Raw genomic sequence first — 25015 nt, forward strand, 5'->3', positions numbered from 1 at the left:
TTATTATATGTACAAATAAATTTTTTTGGTACATTCAGATGTTGAAAAACAAACATTCTTAATCATTCAGTTTTCAGATCTAGAATTCAGACGTCTGAATCTTAAAAAAAAACAAATGCAGCCTAAGTATCTATGTTCAGTTGTTTGTCGAGTACTTCGTTATTTGCTATTTTTACTTGTCCACTTTGGACTTTGTATGCCCTTAAAAAATAATGATTAACATAAGTATCTTATCATAGTATTCATATTAAAGATGCATGGTCTTAGATCTTGGGAAATAAGTTATTCTATCATATTAAAGATGTATGGTCTTAGATCTTGAGAAATAAGTTGGAGAATAAGTAATTATGTTGAAAGTAAAATAAGAAAAAGTAATTTTCTTCTTTTATATGTTATTAGTGACATGTAAAAGTGATCAATCTATTTTTAAGGACTGGACAATGAAAAGTGAGCAGACTTATTTCTTAATGGGGCATATAAAAGAAATCATGAAAAATAATTTGAGAAGAATGAATCAATAATGAAATCTCAAATTAAATTTGACTTAAATTATTAATTACTTTACCTATGATTAATCTTCTCCACTCATTTGCAATTTTTTTGGGGTTTAAGAAATCTTATATCTAGATCTTGACAAGTCGTTCCCTTTTTTAGCCACTAAATATGGTATTAATTAATCGTCTCCATCCATTTTTACTAGTTTACTATTGCTTTAGGAAATCTTATATATAGATCTTGACGAGTATTCCTTTTTTTAAGCCACTAAATATGGGTAGCTAATAAGACCAAGAATTAGTCAGGACTATAAATTTAACCTCAGCTATTATCCAAATAACCTCAGCTATTATCCAAATATCACACAGTTCTATTTATATAAAAACTCTTCTTGAGGAACACTCCTCATTGATCCTGGTTAATCTTCTTTCACATCTTTGTACATCAAATCAAATTCGATTTTGGAATAATTCACATCACTTCTGCTTCTATTGGAACATAAAATTCTCTTTTTAACTCTTCTTCCATAGGCATAAGGCATGCATGCAATAACATGCTTTGTACGAGCTTAAATTAATCAATATCTTTTTTTTTTCTTAATGTAGTTAAAAGTTTTAATGGAAAGTCTTCAACCATTCCTTTCAAATTTTTATGTTTTTCTTTTTTGTAGTATGTTTAAGAAGAATGTTACTTTCGGTATTTATTACTAACTCTTTAAATCCAACATCTTACATGATGCATTTAACATTCCACGATTCAAAACATATTTTGGTTATAAAGACTAAGATTCAAAAAAAAAAAAATTATATTTTCTTAAACTCCGTGTCAAGTCAATTAAAAACACAAAAAATGAAATGTGATAGATTTTGACGCTCGGTTGTATAATGCAAGGCTTATTGCCAACTCTCAACAACAATCGTTCATCATAGTTGGTCTTATGGCGAGATCAGAAAATCTTATAAGTGTCATGTTTGAAATTCAAACATATGGGACTACACTGGATATGTTATTGTTGTTAAATATAGTATCACGTTACGTGTAGCTCTGCCTCTGAACGGTATTAATACACCTTATATTTAGAAATTATATATTTATTTTGGATGTCTCGTTGAATGTGTAGGTAATTAGTAAGAATGGCATTTAATGGGCTACCAAAGATAGAGACACAAAAATTGGAAGAAGAGATATGTCATGATGACAGTGTAGCACCAGTGAAAGCACAGACAGTGGATGAGTTGCATTCCCTACAGTTGAAGAAATCAGGACCCAATACCCCTATCATTCAGCAAACTGCCTTTGGGGCTGAAGCAGCTGACAAAAATAAACAACAGCTCCAATCCATCAGGTTATATTAATCCCAACTTATTAGTATAGTAGAAATTGTTTTTTTGAGTCTAGCTCTATTGGAAACAATTTCTGGACCTCATAAAGGTATGATGAAGTGGGCATATATTGCAGCTTTCTTAGACCCCACTTGACTGTATATGTCATTGTTGTTGTTTTTTTTCGGTGAAATGTTATTGTTGTTGTTATTGTTATTAGTAGTAGTAAATTTATATTGTTAATGCAATAAGAAAAACTCAAGTGACAAATCTTTTTACAATAATTATTGGGCCCAATCCAAAGATACTCTTATATTGTGTGATATGGTCTGTTGGTGGTGGTTGTGAGATATTGTTCGCTCGGGTCAAATTTGCACAGTTTTCCCCAAAAGACCTCATACTATTAAGAAATTCTACATATCTTTTCAGCTATCAATGTGAGACTTTTGTTCGTGCACCTAACAATAATGCTAATGTTGTTTTGTTGATAAAACAGTGCATCATTGGCATCATTGACAAGGGAGACAGGGCCAAAGGTAGTTAAAGGAGACCCTGCTAAGCAGCCTGAGACACCCAAAGTGGTCCATGCCTCTCAGAAACATCAACAAACTCCAGCATTCAGCAATATTACTGATAGTGCCCTCAAGTTTACTCACATCCTGTACAATCTCTCCCCTGCTGGTAATTAATTAATTCCCTATTCTTTAACTTACTTGCAAAACATTAGAATTGTATCATCATCTTATCTAAAAGTTTAAAAGATGCATTTTAAGATATACTTAACACGGACCCTCTCATGTACGAGTGCAATTTGGTGGTGAGAATTGAATTCAGGATTTTTAATTGAATTCGGGATTTTTGTCTATTCTGACATCATGCATGCTTAGTGAATTGAGTACTAAATTATATGTTTGACACATGGGAAAATAAAAATAAATAACCTATTGTAATAGGTAATAATCTAATAGTATAATTGTTTTTTGTTTCATTTGGCATGATATTACTCCTATTTAGATAGTCAGATCTTCTTTTACTTGGATTTTAGTAGCTATTGCTTCTCATATGTTACTTTTGACTTGTACTTCTCTACCATTTTGAATTATAACTATTTTTTAACTTTGACTCTTCATATTTTAGTATCTACATTAGCAAAAAGGCTACTCATTGTTATGCATTTGGTTAAAGTTTGAATACACAAATCACATTTGTGTCTGCCTTTTGTAGAGCTATATGAGCAAGCAATCCAGTATGAAAAAGGCTCGTTCATCACTTCAAGTGGTGCATTGGCCACACTTTCTGGTGCCAAAACGGGGCGCTCACCAAGAGACAAGCGTGTTGTTAAGGATGACACTACATCAGAGGAACTTTGGTGGGGAAAGTAAGTTCATCTTTGATTTTATTGCATCAGAAATTTGAAATTTACTGTCCTGACTTACGGATTAGGTAAGGTGAAGCTACCGTGCTGCTTATGAGTTTTGCAGAATTTAGTAGCTTTGGCTCAAACCCCTAACAATCCACTTAATGTGTACATAGCCGGATTCTGATTTAATCTCTATGAGTTCAACCTTTAAGACTTTTAGTAATAGATCGGTTGTACTTTTAAAATCATGAAACTAGGCCTAGGGGATTGTCGGGATTTTAGCTATTGTAGACGTTTTAAGGTAGACGAGGTTAGACAGGCAGTCCGCAGGATGCGAAGGGGTAGGGCGACGGGGCCGGATAAGATACCGGTGGAGTTTTGGAAGTTCGTTGGAGAGGCTGGTGTAAGGTGGTTGACTGCATTGTTCAATGAAATTTTCAGGACGGCAAAGATGCCCGAGGCGTGGAGGTGGAGTACCATGATCCCCCTCTATAAGAATAAGGGGGACATTCAGTGTTGCAATAACTATAGGGGGATTAAGTTACTGAGTCACTCTATGAAGATCTGGGAGAGAGTGGTCGAGGTGAGGCTGAGACGGATAGTGTCTATTTCGGAAAACCAGTTCGGATTTATGCCCGGCCGCTCGACGACGGAGGCAATCCACCTGGTACGGAGGTTGGTGGAGCAGTATAGGGAGAGGAAGAAGGATCTGCACATGGTGTTCATCGACCTGGAAAAGGCGTACGACAAAGTCCCCAGGGAAGTGCTTTGGAGATGCTTGGAGGTGAGTGGAGTACCGCAGGCATATATCAGAGTAATTAAGGATATGTATGAGGGAGCGAAAACCCAGGTGAGGACGGCGGGAGGAGACTCAGAGCATTTCACTGTCCTGACAGGATTGCATCAGGGATCTACTCTTAGTCCCTTTTTGTTTGCGTTAGTAATGGATGTGTTGACGCGGCGTATCCAAGGGGAGGTGCCGTGGTGTATGCTTTTTGCAGACGATGTAGTCCTGATAGATGACACTCGAGGGGGTGTGAATGACAAATTAGAGTTGTGGAGGCAAGCTCTGGAGTCTAAAGGGTTCAGGGTGAGCAGAACCAAGACAGAGTATGTGGAATGTAAGTTTAATGATGTGAGGCGGGAAAATGAGGTAGTAGTGAGACTAGAAGCACAGGAGGTAGGGAAGAGGGATAAGTTCAAGTATCTCGGGTCCGTGATCCAGAGTAACGGTGAGATTGACGAGGATGTCTCGCACCGTATTGGGGCGGGATGGATGAAGTGGAAACTCGCATCGGGGGTGCTGTGTGATAAGAAGGTGCCGCCCAAGCTTAAAGGCAAATTCTATAGGGTGGTAGTCCGTCCGACCTTGCTGTATGGAGCGGAGTGTTGGCCAGTTAAGAACTCCCACATCCAAAGAATGAAGGTGGCAGAAATGCGGATGTTGCGCTGGATGTGTGGACTGACCCGAGGGGATAGAGTTCGGAATGAGACTATCCGGGAGAAGGTTGGTGTGACTTCAGTGGAGTGTAAGATGCGGGAAGCACGATTGAGATGGTTCGGACACGTGAAGAGGAGGGGCATGGATGCCCCGGTCCGTAGGTGTGAGAGGCTAGCGTTGGATGGTTTTAGACGGGGTAGGGGTAGACCGAAGAAGTACTGGGGTGAGGTGATTAGGCGGGACATGGAACAGTTACAGCTCACCGAGGACATGACCCTAGATAGGAAGGTCTGAAAGATGCGAATTACGGCAGAGGATTAGGGCCAGTTCGGGTCGCTAGTGTAGGGAATTAATTGGTGGGGGTGTATTCCTGTTATGATTCCGTATTCATTGTCCGTGTCCCGTGTTCCATGTTTATTACGAATATGTGTGCTTTCCTCTGCTTTATATTCCTGCATTCCTGCTTTACTCTGTTTTATATTCCTTATGGGTGCCGTATCTATGTTACGTCATCTGCTTCTGTGCTGTACTATGTGTTTGTGTGATATCTCGTGACTTGAGCCGGGGGTCTTTCGGAAACAGCCTTTCTACTTCATCAGAGGTAGAGGTATGGACTGCGTACATCTTACCCCCCCCAGACCCCACTAAGTGGGAATACACTGGGTTTGTTGTTGTTGTTGTTGTTGTTGTTTTAGTGGATCTTTTACATATAAATTTATGTTTTGTGTCGAAAGTACTGAGGTTAGATGAACATGTGTTATTCCGGGTACAAAAATCTGTATGTTCCAACCCAAACTTCAATACTGAGTTCAAGAGCAACTTTCAAGAACTACGATGAAGTTACAACAACTTCAAACACAAGTCCAAATGAACTATCAAAATGAAGTGTTTATCAACTTTAAGAAAGAAGATGAACCAGAAAATTGTAGAATCAAATCTACCGAATGCACGTTGTGTTCTCAAGGAATTTATTTCCCTCAAGTATCCGAGGTTATGGAATCTTTCCTCCCACGATAAAATGATTTTCTTTCTAAAAATAACAATACCTCAAATTTTCAGAAACTTTGAACACAGCCAACAATTTGACGATCACACGAGAATTTTTAGAAGAAGAAGAAGATTGTTTTTCAAAAAATTGTTTTTACCTGAGAAAAAATTTAGGTATTTATATCCATCAAGGTGTTGCTTCATGAAGAGAAGCAATGGTTCAGAAAGGTGCAATTCTTCAAAAAGGGTGCAACTCTTCGGAAAAGTCACGACCCATTGGAAAGGTCATAATCATTCAATCTGAAAATGTATCTATTCAAATTGCATCCTTTCTCTTGATGTCTTTCCGGAAAAAACACTTATTCATTTTTCATTCACACTGCTTAAAAACCCAACGACACATACCTAAACGGTGTAAATAATTTATCATAACCAAGTAAGCTGTCTTTTCTAGATTTCAGAATCCGTAAGCTTCAAATCATTGCTCCGCCTCTAACGCTCCCCTCTTGTTTGGTTTGAAACTTCTATTAAAGATTCTTGGCTTATTCTCTACTAGGATTCTCTTATTTCTAACTTCATCTTGTGTCATGCTTTTCAAAAGGGGATCACCCAATATTGAGATGGACGAACAGACATTCTTAGTCAACAGAGAAAGAGCTGTTGATTATCTTTGCTCATTGGAGAAGGTATACTTTACATGATTGTATACTAGATTGTACATTTTTTATTTGTGTAATACACTGTTTTACCTAGCTAATTAAGTTTTACAACTTATTAGACTGTCGATAAGTTAAAGAATTCTTACATAAATATTTCAGGTTTTCGTTAATGATCAGTTTCTCAATTGGGATCCTAACAATAAACTCAAAGTTAGAATTGTATCTGCCAGGGCCTATCACTCCCTGTTTATGCACAACATGTAAGCACGCACCTGATCATCATGAATAAAACTCGATGTAACTTATATATACTGACAGCGAATATAACAAATAATCGTCCGGACGTGATAGGTGTATCCGACCTACTCCTGAAGAGCTGGAGAATTTTGGTGCTCCGGATTTCACGATATACAATGCTGGGAAATTCCCGTGTAATCGTTACACTCACTATATGACTTCTTCAACTAGCATAGACCTTAATCTTGCTAGGAGAGAAATGGTCATTCTTGGCACACAGTATGCAGGGGAAATGAAAAAAGGTCTCTTCAGTTTAATGCACTATCTAATGCCTAAGCGTCAAATTCTCTCTCTTCACTCTGGCTGCAATATGGGAAAAGACGGAGATGTAGCCCTCTTCTTCGGATTATCAGGTGAGGTAAATTTAACTTATGTAAACCCTCAGTATGAAGAGTTTTACACTATCAATGTATTTTATCGATTACAACATGTCAATATGGTGTACTTTGTTACTAAAGTTTTTTCTTTGTGGACGTGTTTATTTTAGGAACCGGGAAGACTACATTGTCTACAGACCATAATAGGTACCTAATTGGAGACGATGAACATTGTTGGAGTGGGCATGGTGTTTCGAATATTGAAGGTGGTTGCTATGCTAAATGCATTGATTTGTCGAGGGAGAAAGAGCCTGATATTTGGAATGCCATCAAGTTTGGCACTGGTATTTTTCTGACTCCTACTCGATCATATTGTACACATTACTAATTTACTGGAAGATTTGCTGTATTTGGGACTCATATAGCCGACCACAACTTGTTTGGGACTGAGGCAAGTGTCAGGCAGTACTAATATGTTTCAATGCTTTGTGCAGTGTTGGAAAATGTGGTTTTCGATGAACACACTCGAGAGGTGGACTACACGGATAAATCTGTAACAGGTACTAAATCTATAGTTAACGTACATTGTATCGTGCAAAAAATTGCAGAAAATGTTGATCTCTCAACAGCTGTTGGGGTCTCAACTAATGTCATTTATTGGTTTGGTTACAGAGAACACCAGGGCAGCATATCCAATTGAATACATCCCAAATGCTAAAATACCATGTGTTGGTCCTCATCCTAAGAATGTCATCCTTCTTGCTTGTGATGCCTTTGGTGTGCTTCCTCCAGTCAGCAAGTTGAACTTGGCACAGACAATGTACCACTTTATTAGTGGCTACACAGCTTTGGTACACATCTTCTGAAATCTATTGCTTCAAAAAATTACTTACACAATATAGTACCACCTCCTGTCCATTTTAATTTTTTGCACTCCTTAAGAAAGACAGTTGATAGCCTTAAATCATAAAAGTATTGTCTTGTCTAGTCTACCACTTTCATGCAGGATCCGGGGAATGTCTGAACCCCAAGGGATATGCTGTAGGCACCCTCCCGTATTGCAAGGCGTTGGTGGTTGATTCCATGGCTCAAACTTGTGACCTATAGGTCAAACGGAGACAGCTTTGCCGTTGCTCCAAGGCTCCTTTTCTCTCTTAAACGTTACACCTAATTAACACTCCAATAATAGGAATATGAGTAGCATGGGTGAATTTGAACAAAAAACAATAAATGCTTCTTGTTCTTCTAAAACGTCAAATATTAATTCACTTTCACAAAACAACTAATTTTGGGACCGGAAAGGGAGCTTCTGCATAACTGGTAAAGTTCCTGCCATGTGATCAAGAGGTCATGGATTCAAGACATGGAAAAACCTCTTGCAGAAATACAGGGTAAGGCTGCGTACAACAAACCCTTGTGGTATGGCCCTTCCCAAACCCCGGGCATAGCAGGAGCTTTAGTGCACCAGGCTGCCCTTTTAACTGTTATTTGGGACCGGAGGAAGTAAGAAGTTAAGATTAATGCTTCAACAAATCAAATAGGTGGCTGGAACAGAGGAAGGAATTAAAGAGCCAACTGCAACATTTTCAGCATGCTTTGGTGCAGCATTTATAATGCTTCATCCAACAAGATATGCAGCCATGCTAGCTGAGAAAATGCAGAAACATGGAGCTACTGCATGGCTTGTCAACACTGGATGGTCAGGTGGAAGGTACAACTTATTATAAGCACTAAACATGACATGTATTCTAGCTATGTTAATTAGACTTGGTTAGCTAATTTACTTTCTTGATTACAAACAGCTATGGAACAGGCAGCCGTATTAAGTTAGCATACACTAGGAAAATCATCGATGCCATCCACTCAGGAGAACTTCTGAATGCAAATTACACGAAAACTGAGGTGTTCGGGCTGGAAATCCCAACTGAACTCGGGGGAGTTCCTTCAGAGATTCTGGATCCAGTCAACGCTGTAAGTTAGCATGTAACTCTATTTATATACGCTGACAGTGTAAAAAAGAAACTGTTAGTACGTACATTTTAACATGTTAGAGCACGTACGTGCCATTCTCTTGAATTTATTTATTTTTTTGGTAAAAGTTGGAATTTTTTTTGTTCCAGTGGCCAGACAAGGGTGCCTACAAGGAAACTCTATTGAAGCTGGGAGGATTGTTCAGGAAGAACTTTGAAGTGTTCACAAACTACAAGATTGGAGCTGATAACAATCTGACTGAGGAGATACTGGCTGCAGGTCCAAATTTCTGAGATTGAAGACCTAATTAGCTGCATAATGTCACGGGTTCGACCCGTGAAAGCTGTGTCATCTTGACTATGGAATATGTTCAGATTCATCGTCTGAATATTAGTAGAGATGTCTACATTCATTCAACCTTTATTTATTTCAAGCCGTTACTAGCCGTTATTTGAATTATGACAATATTTATTCACCCATCATTAATATTGAAAACCAATTGTTTCTTACAATTTCTTTGGTCAACATTACTCTATGCATAACTAGGGAATCGAGCTGCGCTTCCCGCGGTCATAAAAAAATATATTAGTAATTGATTTTATAAGTAATTATCTTTTTATTATAACGTACTTATGAAATTATAAAAATTTCAATTTCATATACGACGTATTATTATCTAAATTTTCATTCAAATTATAGTTGATTAACCTTTTTAGAATATTTACATATAAAATAATTAACCTCATTTCGTAAATGAGGTTATTGCAATTTTGAAAAGAGATATATGAGAAGCTTTTAAGAAAAATAAGTAATATAAAGTGTATAAAGAAAGAACATAAAGCACTTGATAGACGAGAAAAGTTTTGTTCTAACGACAAATTTAAATGTTCGTCAAATAAAAAGTTTATGCGTAATAGATTTTATCTAACATAATATCTTTAGAAATTACCTCATTATATGATAGGAAGAATAACTTTAACTCTTCATTTTTAGTAATCCCATTCCCAAAAATCAACAAAATATTAAAATATGCAAATTATTATCTTAGATTGTATATTTAAAAATTATCTCACGATATAATAGGAAGAACAACTTCAACTCTTCATTTTTAATATCATTTTTTAAGAAACCAACGGAACATACACATACATATATACATATACACACACATAGAGAGAGAGAGAGTTACAACATTTAACTCTATTAATTATATAATAAAAGAAAATAAAGATTTATTTCGCGCTGCGCACGATCATTGAGCTTTCTTAAATTTATAATATAATTTTTTTTACTATCTAAATACTATAATAATCAGAAAAGTGTATTTTCATTAGTTTGTATTTCAAAAAATTCACAATTTACAAGAAAATAATAATTATAATGTTAATTTATATGTGTATTTTGAATTATAATCTTGGATGAGAATTTTCATGAAATAAACTATGAATTTACATATACAAATTGGAGGAATACCATAAGGTGTCATAAACTTATAAATTAAATTTTGATAGTTATGAAAATTAAAAATTTGTATTTATTGATATTATTAAGAGTATAATTAAAGAGGTGTGAGTTATAATAAGTATTTCATTAAAGACATTAAATATAAAAAGAAGAAAAATATTCAAATACTAGGAGAAATCATCATCATCATCATCATATATATATATATATATATATATATATATATATATATACATATATATATGCATATATTGATTTTTGAGTTTTCAAAAATATTTTTTAATTTTTTCTTGCATATTTGACATGATTAAGAGAGTTTAAGAAGTGATTGTTAAATTTTCTTCTTTTTACATAGCACATAAATGAGAAAAGTTTAATAGCACTGATGATGAAATTTATTTAATTTTTTTCTAAAAGAAAGTCGCAATAGTTTTTTTCATTACTTCTGTACTACGTTTCAAATATAGAGTTTGAACAAAATAACAAAGAGTAATAAATTATATATGAAAGAAAAATAGAATAAAATAATGGAAATTAACAAAGCACACTTAGCAAAAATATTTGTCTATAATAAGTGAAAAACTCGTAGGAGACGGATAAAAATCAACCTATTAAAGAACACATAAATAAATTATTAAAATGCATTTAATAAATAAATATTAGGGATGGAAAGAAAATGTTGATGGATAGTTATGATTTTTATTACAATAATATAGAAATAAATTTAAAAAACATATATTAAGAAAAATTACCTAAAAGAACAACTTAAGTTACAAAATTACTAAAAGTACCTTCACTTTAAAAATATTACAAATATCCCAACATTTACTACTTTTATTAAAGTTGAGATACATGTTAAAACCCCTCATCCTACTCCCTTATTACCAAATTAAGAACAGTTTTCCTCCTTATTCAACGTCATTATTTCAGCGGCCGTTTCAATCCTATTTTATCCTCTAATTCAAACTTTTGAAGTAAGGTAAATTTTTTTCCTAAAATCATATTCGGTTTCTTCTAATCTTACCTACCATTTTTTTTTTCAAAAATTAACAATTTGGCTCTGTTTTTACAAAATATTTTTTTCGGTGATATTTGTGGAACAAATTCTCAATCCATCCCTCCCAAATCGTCAAATAACGATGAAAACGATAGATAAAGCTTTTATGTATCAAAATTGGGTAAAGTTGGGTAACTAGCTTTTGATCTTAAAATACTAGTGCAAGCAGTAGTAAAGTTACAAAGATGGTGGAGATGTAAATTGCTTCATGAACGGAGAACAAAAGCAACAATTGTCATCCAGTCACATGTTCTAGAAAAAATTCAACTACACTCACCTTGGAAATACTCTCTAATCATCAAGTTATTGAGTAAAAAATTGTGCATCATTATCTCAAAACAAAAATCCAAGATCTATGGAGACCTTCAGAGAAATTTCTTGTATCTCTTTTATGTTTTTGTTGTTATATGTATGTCTTGTTTTTTAAGTTTTAGTGAAATAGGCATATCAAAGATACATGTTAGTAAACTTAAAGATATATATTGTGTACGATGTTGTTTTGTATGTATCTCACACTTTTTTTTATTTTGATTCAAATATTTACATTAAAGATACATATTCTGTAAAACAACGGATACATTTTAAGCTTTTTATATATCCGATTTTGTGTTATTGTGGATTTATGTATCTCTTGTTATTTGTTATTTCAGATCTGGATAATTTTAGGCTTAGATACATATTTACGCATACATCATATTTTTTCAATATCTTGTATCTATTGTCATCTGTTTAAGTTTTATATGTATCTCTTGTTTTTAAGTTTTAGTGAAATCAGCATACTAAAAATACATGTTGGTAAGCTTAAAGATACATATAGTGTATGAAGGGTATGTTATATGTATCTCACATTTTTTTAATTCAATTATTTAGCCCTCGTACGTTACATTATTAATCCAAACGTCGGAATAATGTAAAAACACCGAAATATTCATTGCAATTACTTCAAACAAAATTAAAAAGAAATAATAAAAAAAGTCGTAGGAATCGTTTATAAGTGAAAATGAAATATGAAAGAAATTTTATTTAAAAATATGGAATACCAAACAAATTATCCATTTTCGTGGGATTTTCTTCAGATTTTACCATTATTAGTTAGGTTAATTGCTAAATTAAAGGAACTTTAGTCAATACTTTAATTTTTTTTAGCCAATACTTCAATTTTTTTTTTGAATTCAATTATTTAGCCCTCGTACGTTACATCGTTAATCCAAACACCGGAATGACGTAACAACATTGAAATATTCATTGCAATTACTTCAAACAAAATCAATAAAAAACAATAAAAAGGTCGTAAAAATCGTTTATAACTGGGAACGAAATATGAAAGAAATTTTATTTAAAAATGTGGAATAACAAACAAATTACCTATTTTCGTGTGATTTTATTCGTTTCTTACCATTATTAGTTAGGTTCATTGCTAAATTAAAGAAACTTTAGTCAATACTTTAATTTTTTTTTAATTCAATTATTTAGCCCTCGTACATTACATTGTTAATCCAAACGCCAGAATGACGTAACAAAACTGAAATATTCATTTCAATTACTTCAAACAAAGTCAAGAAAAAATAATAAAAAGGTTGTAGGAATCGTTTATAACTGAAAACAAAATATGAAAGGAATTTTGTTTTAAAATATGGAATAACAAACAAATTACCTATTTTCATGGGATTTTATTCAGTTTTTACCATTATTAGTTAGATTAATTGCTAAATTAAAGGAACTTTAGCCGTTATAACCCTTAAATTATGTAAATTAATTTAATTATTAAGTGTATCTGTAGGATGTATCTCACATTAGTTATATGTATCTTCAACGGCAATATGTTAAAAATTAAGATGTATTTTATCGTACAGAAAAAGTTAATGAGAGACACATATATGTACTATCGTGCACAATATGTATCTTTAACGCTACAAATATGTATCTTTTGTATACTTATATCACTAAAACTAAAACATCAAGAGATGCACACATACATACACATATATACACAATCCGAACCAGAGATACAAGATGAAGGAAAAATGTATCTAGTTAGACCAAATATGTATCTCAGCTTACTAAAAATAACAAAAACAGAATTACATAAAATAACAATCAATTTGACATTAAGCGCATAATTGAATAAACCAGAGACAAATAACTACCATAATGTCCCAAAATTGGGTAACCAGGCTTTTGAACTTAAAATACTACTGCAAGCGGTAGTAAAGTTGCAGAAATGGTGGAGATGTAAATTTTTTTATGAAAAGAGAACAAAAGCAGTAGTTGTCATCAAATCACATGTTCTAGGATGGATTGCCAGGCAAAGTGTTTCAAGAAACAAGGAACAATTACTTCAAGCCCTCATACTTTATATCGTTATTCCAAATGCCGAAATGATGTAACATGTTCACTAACAGCGATTCCATCACTCTTATCATGCGTTACATGTTCAACAACAATGGAAGAAATCAATTCATCATACGTTGCATGTTCACTAAGAACGATTCCATCACTCTTATAGCCCTCATACTTTATATCATTAATTCAAATGCTGAAATTACATAACAAAATTGAAATATTTATCTTCAATACTTCAAAAAAAATCAATAAAAAATAAAAAAAAATCATACGAATTATTCTATGTGGAAAATGATTATGGAAGAGAATTTATTTAAATAGTTGGAATAACAAACAAATTTTCTTTTTTCCAGGGATTTTATTGAGCTGTTAACATAATTAGTTAGGTTAATTGCTATATTAATGCTAGTTTAGCCGTTACATCCCTTAAAATACTGTAATACCCCATATTTCTCTTGCTTTCTGGATCGCTTACAAGTCGTTCTTCAAGTCGTAAAAACTCTTACAAGTCATATGTGATAGTTGTATCCAAGACAGTGTGTTTGAGTTAACATTCTGTTCCAGGTATAACTTGACCCTTGAGAATCATCAAGAGGGGTATGAGTCGTAAGGACATCAATGTAGATTCCTTAAGGTTCCGTCCAAGATACGAGTCATGGATACTAGTCGTATGCTAAGGTACGAGTCATAAGATGTGACCCGTACCCAGACCAGTAGTCAATCCAAGAATCAAGCCTCATGTTTTTATAGATTTATAAGTTACTTAGATATATATTATGTCCTCAAATAGCTCCTAGCTCATGAACCAGTCAAAACCTTCCTTAGTGATTAAATTCTTGGAATGACATAACTATAGTCATGTTCAAATGATCATAACTTTTGTTGTAAAAAGAAATTTTGATCTCAAGACCACCAATAGATAGATAATTGAATTAGCTTTCCAACGATACCAATTTCCCCTTAATCCGACATCAGGGTGAAAAGTTATGACCAAAATACTGAAACACTATCAAGCTGTGTCACACATAGTCCAGCATACCTGTTGCCAAGTCTAACTCGTACCCAGACTATACGATTCGTATGGTAGACCCGTAAGGACTATCGAGAATTGTCTGTAAAGTTTAGTTTAAGAGCTTTTTAGTCTTTTACCCTCTTATATCTCCCAATCCGCGATATTTAACCCCTAAGGGGCATTACTTTGCCTCTATTTCCATCGATTAAACAACACAAACTCCTCATTCCACTCTCAAGAACAAGATTGGGGTTTCTTCTCAAGATCATCTCCCAAGTTTCAAGATTTAAATTCAAGAATATCAAGAACATCAAGATTAGAATTTCTCATCCAAAATTCAAGCCTCTTTTTCAAGATCAAGAAATTCAAGCTTCCTTCCCCAAGAAATTCAAGTTCAATTTTAATATTTCTTCAAGAAGTCATCTAATTAAGGTATGTGGGAGTTTATCCATGAGTCCCCTTTCACCCATGGAGCCCGAAAACCTTTCTTGATTTAAAGTATGAGTTTTTCCATTATTATGAAGTTGTACATGTTCAAGATGAGTTTAAATTATGTTTCTCCTTAGTAATTTGACTCAATTCTTGTCCATGTATGATTCCATCAAGAGTTAGGTTATCTCATGTTTCGGGTTTTGATTCCCATGACGTATCCAATTGAATTGCATGTTGTAATATCGAATTATGAACTTTGCCATATTTACTAGTGTTTCCAAGTGGATTAATCTATTCACGCTTTGAGTTACAAGTTTTCATGTGCTATCCCATTGATTTTATGTTAAGTCCCCAACTTATGAATTTACTCATGCACTCATGTCGTTTTCATACGTATATCATATTTCCATATTCAAGTTCATGATCCCCATGTGTTTGATGAAATGTCTATGCTTTTGAGTCTTTAAAACATGACTCAATACTAAAGTTTCAAGTTTTAATATTATACTTTATGATCATTCAGTGCGGGTAGGTTATGAAAAGCCGATACCTATGTGATTTACATAAATTCATCTTTTCAAGTATTCAGACAGTTAATCCATGAATCTTATTCAGTAGACTATGATATTCCTATTCATGATGAGCATTATCAGTTTATATGTTAATAGTTACCCCAGAATCTGTATGCACTGTTGTTTTCAAAATACCATGACTTGAGTTTATTAGTTGTCAGTTATCAGTGCATGCACCAATTAATATTTCTATGTCTTTCAGTTGAAGTAAGATTTAGCACCGAGAGAACTCAAAGATGGGGGCATTCCTGCCAGTTTAGGTTTTGACTCTTAGTAGCAATCCCTGAGTTACAGAACTACGTAGCCAACGTAGGTTTGAGATATCTTTCTGTCAGTTTAGGATTGATACATATCTTATGAGAGCACCTGCAATTATAGAGTGACTCCTTAGTCCTTTGGGACATCAGCCTTGTGGGTCCATATCGTCAGTCAATGTCCGTACCCATGGCACGGTACTGATACTCTTCTAACTGGGGTTACAGGTTGGATCTCGATTAGCTTAGATTGGGGAATGTTGGTTAAATGATACATCCCACAGTCTCAGTATAGTATTCAGTGTAGTTTCAGTTCAGGTTTATTTTACCAAAGCATATAGATTTTCAGTTATTCAGTTTTCTGATTTCAGTCTTTCAATTTATAGATTATTTCAGAAATATGTTTATGCATGGTCTTGAATTCTCAGATATTACATTATTTATGCTTCATGCTTAACATATTTGTATATTCAGATCCTCGAGTTATGTCAATTCCCATCACGTAGTTTCAAACCCAATACTCATACAGTATTCGTGTTTAACTATTTTCCAGTTTCAGTTCTAATTATATAACAACAGTAATGTTTTAAGAACCTAAGTATAGGGATTCACCAGCTTATCAAATTATGTTTGTTACTTATACTTTGAGATACTTCAGCTTTCAGTTTATTTCAGTCTCTTGATGAGTCCACTTACACTTAGCATGCATGTTTTAAGATTACGTATGAAATCAGTTTTACTTATTGCATTCACCCCCACTTACTCGGTACATTCTAGAAATACTGATCCATAAATACGTTTGTGTGGCTACATTATTTAATAATGTTGGTACCAGTTGTAGCCCACACATCATGATCAGAAAGTTGCAGTTTCTAGAAAGCAGGTAATGAGTTCTCCTATTTCGGGGACTCCAGTTAGATGTTGTTCATGTACTTTATTGTTATTATTCATATATATTGATTAGTGGTAGTTGGAGGCATGTCTCAGTTATCTATAGTCAGTATAGTAGTGGCTCCATAGATGTCAGTCATGTAATTTAAATTTTTCTTCAGTTTTATCATGATGTAAACTGTATCAGTATTACTTTTAATTAGACTTTTCATGATTATGCTTCCGCTCAGCAAATTAAGTTTTGTTTTACTTATTAAATTAATTGGTCAACAATATGTCAGTTCATGGGTTAACTTGGGATCACTTGTGGTTCCAATCACCGTGTTACGACTAGGGGGTCGTCCTGGGCCGTGAAAAATATGCTAATTATTTTAATACTACATGTATTTGTAGGATGTATCTAATATAATTTATATGTATCATCAAAGACTAAAAGTTGAAATTTTATGAAATTTAGAAAATAGTTGGAATTTTTTGTAAATACCAGTAAACATGTCGTTATATAGGTAACTAGGCTACTTGGTCGCGCTTCGCGCAACTAATAATATTATTCTACATTCCAGAGCAAACTCTTCACCAATCTGAATAGAATAATTTACAGGCCTAGCTCTGACTGGTGCAATGAAATCAAGTCATCTTATGTCCGTATTAATAAAACTGGATGGATCTTGGAAGAATCTCTAATTTGTAGAACCAACGACCTCATTTCTAGTTTCTACAGAGCTATAGCGACCTTGTTCCTAGTTTTGCTGCCCCGTCATGTCTTTTATAATATTTCTATCCATTTGAAACAATTCTCAACATTTACAACCTAAAAAGACTGTTCCAAAGAGACATGAGATATAAGTAATTTCTTATGTAATCACCATCCTTACTGAATTTTTTCTAGGTGTGTCATGGTCACATGTTAACAACTGATCCTTATACGACAAAAGGAAGAAATTGATTCCTTATTACACTACACTCACACAACTTCTACATGCATACCTTGATCTTGCAGTTGGGGAAAGAAACAAAAACTGTAAACACAGAAAACAATGCTTCATCAGAGCATGTGTATCAAAAAAGTTATAAAAAGCTTAACATGATGCATGTCCAAAATAATGTAAAACATAGTTAAGCAGTGATTTTAACAATCCTAAGTGATTCTCATTAACGAAATCATATTATGTCGGCTTTTGAAAATTAACTTAGAAAACTAATGCTTGAATGTGATCTAAATTACAGCAAAGACATTATGAAATGACTCCGGTAGTCTAACGAAAATGAAACCTCAATTCAATTAAACACAGATCATGATACAAATAGAACAATAACTACAACCACAAATACACATCACACCAAAGTTCTTCAAAGTCAACTTTATTAATCCTCACCATCTGTTCCTTTCATCTGTACCGTTCTCATTCAATAACTCAAGAACTTTGGATTCTCTAGCAGCAGAAGCTCACTACATTTTTTTAATGACCTATAATTCATAACACAATTATAACACAACTACTTCAGATCATCGGACTGGCTAACATTACTGGTTTTAAACTCTCCCAAAGCAAGGGCATTACAAAAGGACTCTGGTAGTGTAACCGAAACACAACCTCGATTCAATATATCACAAATCATGACACAAATACAACAACCACAGATATGCTTCATTCCCAAATCATTTGGAGGCAGCTTTATGAATCCTCATTCCTCGCTATCTGTTTCCCTTCATTTATACCATTCTCATGTTGATAATTCAATAACTATAAATTCTCTAACCAGATAAGGTTCACTACATTTTCTACTGATCTGCTAATCATCATAATAGAAATACTTCAAAGAATAATAATAAAAAACATATACAAATAATTACATCTAATTTCAATAATAACTTGGGGTACTAAATTAATAAATGAGCATAAAATTGAAAAAAAATAATGTTTTTATCTGATAAGATCCCAAACATGATAGGAAAATATAAAGATCAGGAAAGATTTGCAACTTCATATCAAAATCAAATGAGGCAGCAAACTTCTATCACATAGTTCTTCAAAAGAGAGAATTCCATTCACATTAACCTTTAAAATTGAGCCCGTATTGCTTACTAAAGTTGATCACATTCTTGTATACTCATAAAGAAGATCCCATTTGAGCTTCCATTATAAGATTCTCCATGGATGGAGCTTCTTCTTCCATCCACAGTTTAAGTTCTATAAAAACGGCAAAGAAGTTTCTGGAATTTCAGCAACAAAACTTCACTTGATAGCCTCAACCGCCAATTAAAAGAGGTCCATCTTATTCTTTTGCACTTTTACGCCATACACACAATAAATGAATTATTGTGAACTCCCATAACGCTAATTATCTTTGTTTGTCATTGCGTCCTAACTGTAATCTCGCTAATCCATACTTAACTAAGAAACTTTGTGCCCCCAAAAGTGTGGCAAAGTAGACAAACCATAATATATTTACATCACGAATGTTGAAATCCTCCAATCATATAGAGCTCATCGTACTTTACCTCAATCTCAGAGATTCATAAGGCAGAAAAGAACCAACCAAATTCACACAAAAATACGTACATCAACATTCAAGATTAGTAGTACCTACTACACAACTATATTACCAGTTCAAAAAGAAGCAGTGACTTTTAGTTTGATATCTCCGATCTCTCTTTGTATTATTAATGGTTTAGTGATACCTAAGTGGTGCATGTGAGTCCATCAGCTGTTGTCCTGAAAATGACTTTCCTGCAATCAAAATGACATAAATTAGTTAATCAACACTTCAGACAAATGTCAATCATTTCAAGAAAGTCGATATCATCAGCCGTATGAATTCTTATAGATGCAAAGTGGTTGACAACACGGTGATGAGCCTAATCAGCCCAAACAACCACGACAGCATCGCGGAGAGTGGAGTCTTTAGGCAGGTGCCAGTAATCAATGGAAATAGCAGGAGCAGGGGCGTTTTCAATGTTACCATTGCCCAATTCCTTGAGTAACTCAGTGTAAGAATGGATATCTTATTCTTCAAGGTACCCCACGATACGATAAGCCAATTTGGGAGAAAGAATGCAAGTGACAAAGTAGGCATTGAAGAAGACACCTTGCACTGCAAAGACCAGAGCTCTCTCATACCACTTTGTCTTATCAACTTCCATGAAAGTCATGAGATGCATCCTCTCATTTTCAGCTTCTTCTAATAGAGAATTAATCCATCCACCACTTTATTTGAATCGCCTCAATAACTTGCAGTGCAACAACATACCTCCCACCATTCCAGGCACTGCTGCCACTGTTTCTAACATCATAGCTCTACAATCATATCACCTCTATGATCTCATATTCTTTTTTCATCTGAAATTTTCTATTGGACTCTTCATAAAGAAAGAAATAAAAGATATTTTTACAAGATTTTCACTCCTTTCATTTGTTTGCTTCTTCCTATGTGCTTATCCTAACAACATCATCAATTACTATTAGTATAATACTGAACAATAACAAAAATGACAACTATCACCATTAGCAAATGAGGATCAAATAATTTTTCTTAAATAACACATTTTCAAATATTTTTTTAAATTTTTTTAACTATAGATAATTGGGTATAATAAAGGGCAACTCCGAGCACCAAACATTCCACATTATTAGAGTCCGAGAAGGGCCTCACCAAGAGGTGTGATGTACCTAACCTAATGCAAGTATTAGTGGTTAATTCCACGATTTGAACTCATATAGATTTTTAAATATCTTCTAAACATGAAAATTCTATTTTAAACAGAGTAAGCAATGAACAAATTTCAACCAAATCATTGTAATACAAGAAATTAGGGGAAATGACATGGAATCTTCTTGTAAGAAATTAACCAATTTATTGTTATTATGACGATAATAAAGCTTTCCACCAACATTCCAAAATTATGAAAAACGACATAAAATTTTTTGTAAGAGCTCTGACCAATTTTATTGGACGAATAAAACATGAACGACTTTTTTATTGTTACTAGGACGATAATAAAGCCTTCCAATATTCTGGGAATTGGCATTAAAGACTTTCTATTCTATAACATACCTGAAAGAATATATCAGTGGGGTATCGGAGGATCTTAACAACCAACAAGCAAATTTATCCAAGAAAGTGACTGGCACATGTTTCGTCAAATCTATTGACGTATCAGCTTGGTAAGTTTCCCATGGATACATCACAAAATATCCACCATTAATCCCAACAAAAATATACTCCAAAAAAATAATAAATAATATTCCCTTCATACCAATTTAAGCTTCACTTTCAAATTTTAAGATTCAAACAAGTAAATTTTCATATTTAAGTATTTTGAATTGTGACTTGCATTTCTTATATAATTTCGAAATTAATAAACATAGATTTTGTTAAAAAAAAATTAAGATTTCATGTTTGATCATTTCATAGTTAAAGTTGAATTGTTCGAAATTTAAACTGTAAATAAAAAAATACGTGAAAAGCTATTTGATTTCAGTACCATCAGGTTTAGTAGCCTTTGTCGGTGGAACACCCCACTCACTACAGATTTCTCAACACCACCACCTGACGCCGACGCCGCTACACCGCTGTCGTTCTCCAATTTTTTCTCCTTCTCTTGTTGTTTATCATTATTCAAAGCCACAGTACTACCACTACATGAATCCATCACCGAATAATTCCTAACCCAACATATACGGTTGAATGTTTCCTAAGATTTGTTATAAGTAATATGATGAAAAGGGCATATAGTTTAACAGAGGAGAAGTCAAAACTTCTATTGAAAACAGAGAATACAGATATTTGACAGAAGAGAAATTAAAGCTCCAATTGAAAATACAGAACAAATTAGATATCTGAGAGAAGAAAATACATTGTGTAGAGAATTAAAGCAGAATGTTACAATTGTTAATGAAGAGCAAAAGATGGAAAAGTGAAGGGTACCCTAAATAGGAGTTAATAAGAATTACTTTTGATTTTCTGTTTAAAATCCCATTATGAATATATTTAAACTTCAAAAATATGAGAAAAAAGGCAAAAAAAAAAAATAGGAAAAAACGATAAATAGTAATTCTTGTCAATAAGAAATGCCACATCAGCAGGTTACTCTTTCTCCTTTATATATATATATATATATATATATATATATATATATATTGTGCTTGATTAAACAGATGTTCCAAGCCACATTTATAAGAGAAAAAAAAGAGAAAAACAATAAATATGATCCTTAATAATGCATATTCCTCATATTTTTAGGATCATAACTTACAAGAAACACATACAAAAAAAGCAAAATAAAGAACTTTAAGAGTTCTAATAATTGGACTATTACACTAAATTAATTAAATCGAATATTGGAAAAAAAGAAGGGAAACAAGTTCTCAAGAGTGGAATCTTTAATTTTTAATATGTTGATTTGGAATATGATTTCAAGAATCAAAAGATGTTCACAATGTTTTGGACATTGCAAAAAAGCCTTCAAGCTACAATATGATGAATGAAACTTGTAATTTTTTCTTGAAACTATATCTATTTTCTTGATGCTGAAAACGACTATATGAGCATATGTATGAAGAAGTGCAAATGCTTTCACCATTAATCTCAACACGACAATTTTATATATTAAGATTTGGAGAAAATAAAAATGAGTATCAATCAAATCCATATTAGATTGTTATTTATAGAATGGTTAGACTATTAACATAAAATAGAAGGGAGGTGAGAAGACATATTATTTAAGTAGGGAATGTAAAAAGTTGGAGGATTTTTTGTAACCAATGAGATATAATTAGATGTGTTAAATATAATTATGATAGGATTTTATTACAATTATTTAAATTAATTAAATAATAAAAAAATGAGAAAAAATTCAAAAAGGGGAAAAAAAAGAAAAATGAGAATGAAGGTTTCTAACCCATGCCACATATAATTGTCTAAGAGTCTCCTTTATATATATATATTGATTGATTTGCAACAAACCACTTGCTTCAAGATTAACCTTTAGTCCTCTTTAATTGTCATTATTTTGATAGTTAGTATTGGCCATTCTCATGAATGGTTTTCTTTATCAACATATCTCCATGCCTATAACGTTGGAGCAGATGAGTTTTTGACCAAAAAAACTCTCTTGATCTATCTATATTGAAGGTCCTTTTCTTTGGTGACTTCTTCTTTCCCAATTATAAGATGCTGGGTTCTACTAAAAAATAATCTTTCTTTACATTATGGCTCCTAGTTTATATTGAAAGAGCTTGTTGAATCTTGGAGAATACACCTGCACCGGATGAAATATTCTTAAGGACAGTGTCGTTGACACACCTCAGCTATGTGAATTTCCTACAGGTTGTGTGATCAAGTAGATTCAGTAAGATTTCCAACACACTAATACTTGCATTAGGTTAAGTTGTCTACATCACACCTCTGGGTGCGACCCCTTGCCTAGACTCCAATGCTTTGGGCGCTTAACTGTTTTTTTCCTTTCTAAGAACAAGTTAGCTGAGTGAAAGTTGGGGGAAATAATATTTTGTTTTGGCAAAGAGACAAAAGTAGCTAGAAAACATGTGTAATTACTAATTAATGTAGTAGTTTTAGATGGTTGTTTTCATTCATTCCCAGCTTGTTTTTTAAAAAGAAAAAAAATCTTGTGGTCGTGTTTATTTTTAGCGTAGTTAGGTGGAAGTGACAATTCCTAACTTTATTCACTAATGCTAAAATTTCCTCAAGGTATGAAGAATCCTATTATTTGTCCGCCTGTTGCATTTCGATACGGTAAAATTTCTCTATAACAATCTTGTCTAGAAAAATTTTGATGCTATAGCAAAATATTATTATAAAAATTATAAAAAGTCTATTACAAAAAAAATTTGATCATTATAATAAAATATTGTTATTGATATTTGAGTCCCAATATTTTATGAGTTTGGTGTTTGTCAGAGGGCAAATATGGTTTTCTCTTGGGAGTTGACTGGTGGCTGGTCAATTTACTGGTGGATTTATAGCTTGTCAATTCATCATAGTACGAGTAGAGCTGCGCGCGCACACATATATATATATACTAGTTTAGGTGTACGTGTGTCACGCATGTATTTTATTTTATTGAGTTTAAATATTCCACTAAATAGGATATTTGTTTAAATGATAAAGATAAATATAATAATTAAATTCAATATCATTTGGAGAATTTATTTAATTAAACCTAACTTTTATAAAAAAAAAAATTATCAAAGCCGATATTCATCTACCACTTGTAAACTACTCTAACAAAATAATACTACAATAGAAATATCAAAATAATACAACTAAACTTTACCTTTACTCAAAAAAAATTTCAAAATAGAGATATAAAAGCAATACAATTAAACCCAATCTTTACCTAAAAAATATTTTCAAAGCCGACCGACATTCATCTACTTGTCTGAGAGAAAATTTTGACACTAAAAATAACTTGAATGAAAACAAAGAAGATGTATATCTATAATTTATAATCTATAATCTATATCTATGTCTATATCTATAATCTATAATTTATAATCTATATCTATAATCTATAATCTTTAATCTATAATCTATAATCTATAATCTATATCTATCTATAATCTATATCTATAATAATATATTAAAAGTGTGAAGACCCTTATAATAATGATTTGAACTTTTTGTCATTCATTAAAAATCTCCATAATAGACAAAATTGTCATTTCACTTATTTTTTCATTTATTATATTATTATATTTATAATATTGAATCCTAAAATATATAGGACAACTTTTTCCGATCTGCAAAAATAGGTCTTTTAAATATATGGTAAGAGGAATCCTATATACATGAAAATAAGCCGTCCCAATAAAAGAAATTTTTTCCTACGTACATATTTAAATAAATGGAAAGAAAAATTTTCTTTATCATTACTTATATATTCTATAATTTTTATCGTCATCATCATAAACAATTAGCAATTCTACCTTAAATTATGTCTAAACTTGCTTGGCATAGTACATTTGTCACATTACCGTTTTTTATATTTCACTAAGTAATCTTAGGCTTTTGTTTTTCTTCAGTGATTTTGTAAATAGTAATTGTACCACTATGTTCAATTATCAATATTAACAAGAAGATTTTTTTATTATAATTAATTAGAAAAAATACTTCTAAAA

At 32.9% G+C, this 25015-nt stretch overlaps 1 protein-coding gene and 1 pseudogene across 3 annotated transcripts; one reads left to right on the forward strand and one right to left on the reverse strand.

Moving 5' to 3' along the window:
- Positions 1 to 756: 756 nt before the first annotated feature.
- On the forward strand, positions 757 to 9361 carry LOC107851818 (phosphoenolpyruvate carboxykinase (ATP) 1). Of its 3 annotated transcripts, none has more exons than XM_016696914.2 (13): positions 757 to 912; positions 1616 to 1840; positions 2314 to 2498; positions 3042 to 3195; positions 6207 to 6291; positions 6424 to 6524; positions 6616 to 6914; positions 7049 to 7222; positions 7373 to 7438; positions 7551 to 7729; positions 8420 to 8589; positions 8681 to 8849; positions 8999 to 9361. In XM_016696914.2, the coding sequence occupies exons 2-13, from the start codon at positions 1629 to 1631 to the stop codon at positions 9140 to 9142; spliced, it is 1938 nt and encodes a 645-aa protein (XP_016552400.1). In that variant the 5' UTR covers positions 757 to 912; positions 1616 to 1628; the 3' UTR covers positions 9143 to 9361. The 3 variants fall into 3 exon arrangements, with proteins under 3 accessions (XP_016552400.1, XP_016552401.1, XP_016552402.1); XM_016696915.2 differs by having other exon boundaries at positions 762 to 1032; XM_016696916.2 differs by having other exon boundaries at positions 770 to 1055.
- A 10274-nt stretch (positions 9362 to 19635) lies between these two features.
- LOC107848953 lies at positions 19636 to 21711 on the reverse strand (annotated as a pseudogene).
- Between the last annotated feature and the right edge of the window lie 3304 nt (positions 21712 to 25015).

The sequence above is a fragment of the Capsicum annuum genome, chromosome 12, assembly GCF_002878395.1.
Source record: "Capsicum annuum cultivar UCD-10X-F1 chromosome 12, UCD10Xv1.1, whole genome shotgun sequence".
Taxonomy (NCBI): Eukaryota; Viridiplantae; Streptophyta; class Magnoliopsida; order Solanales; family Solanaceae; genus Capsicum; species Capsicum annuum.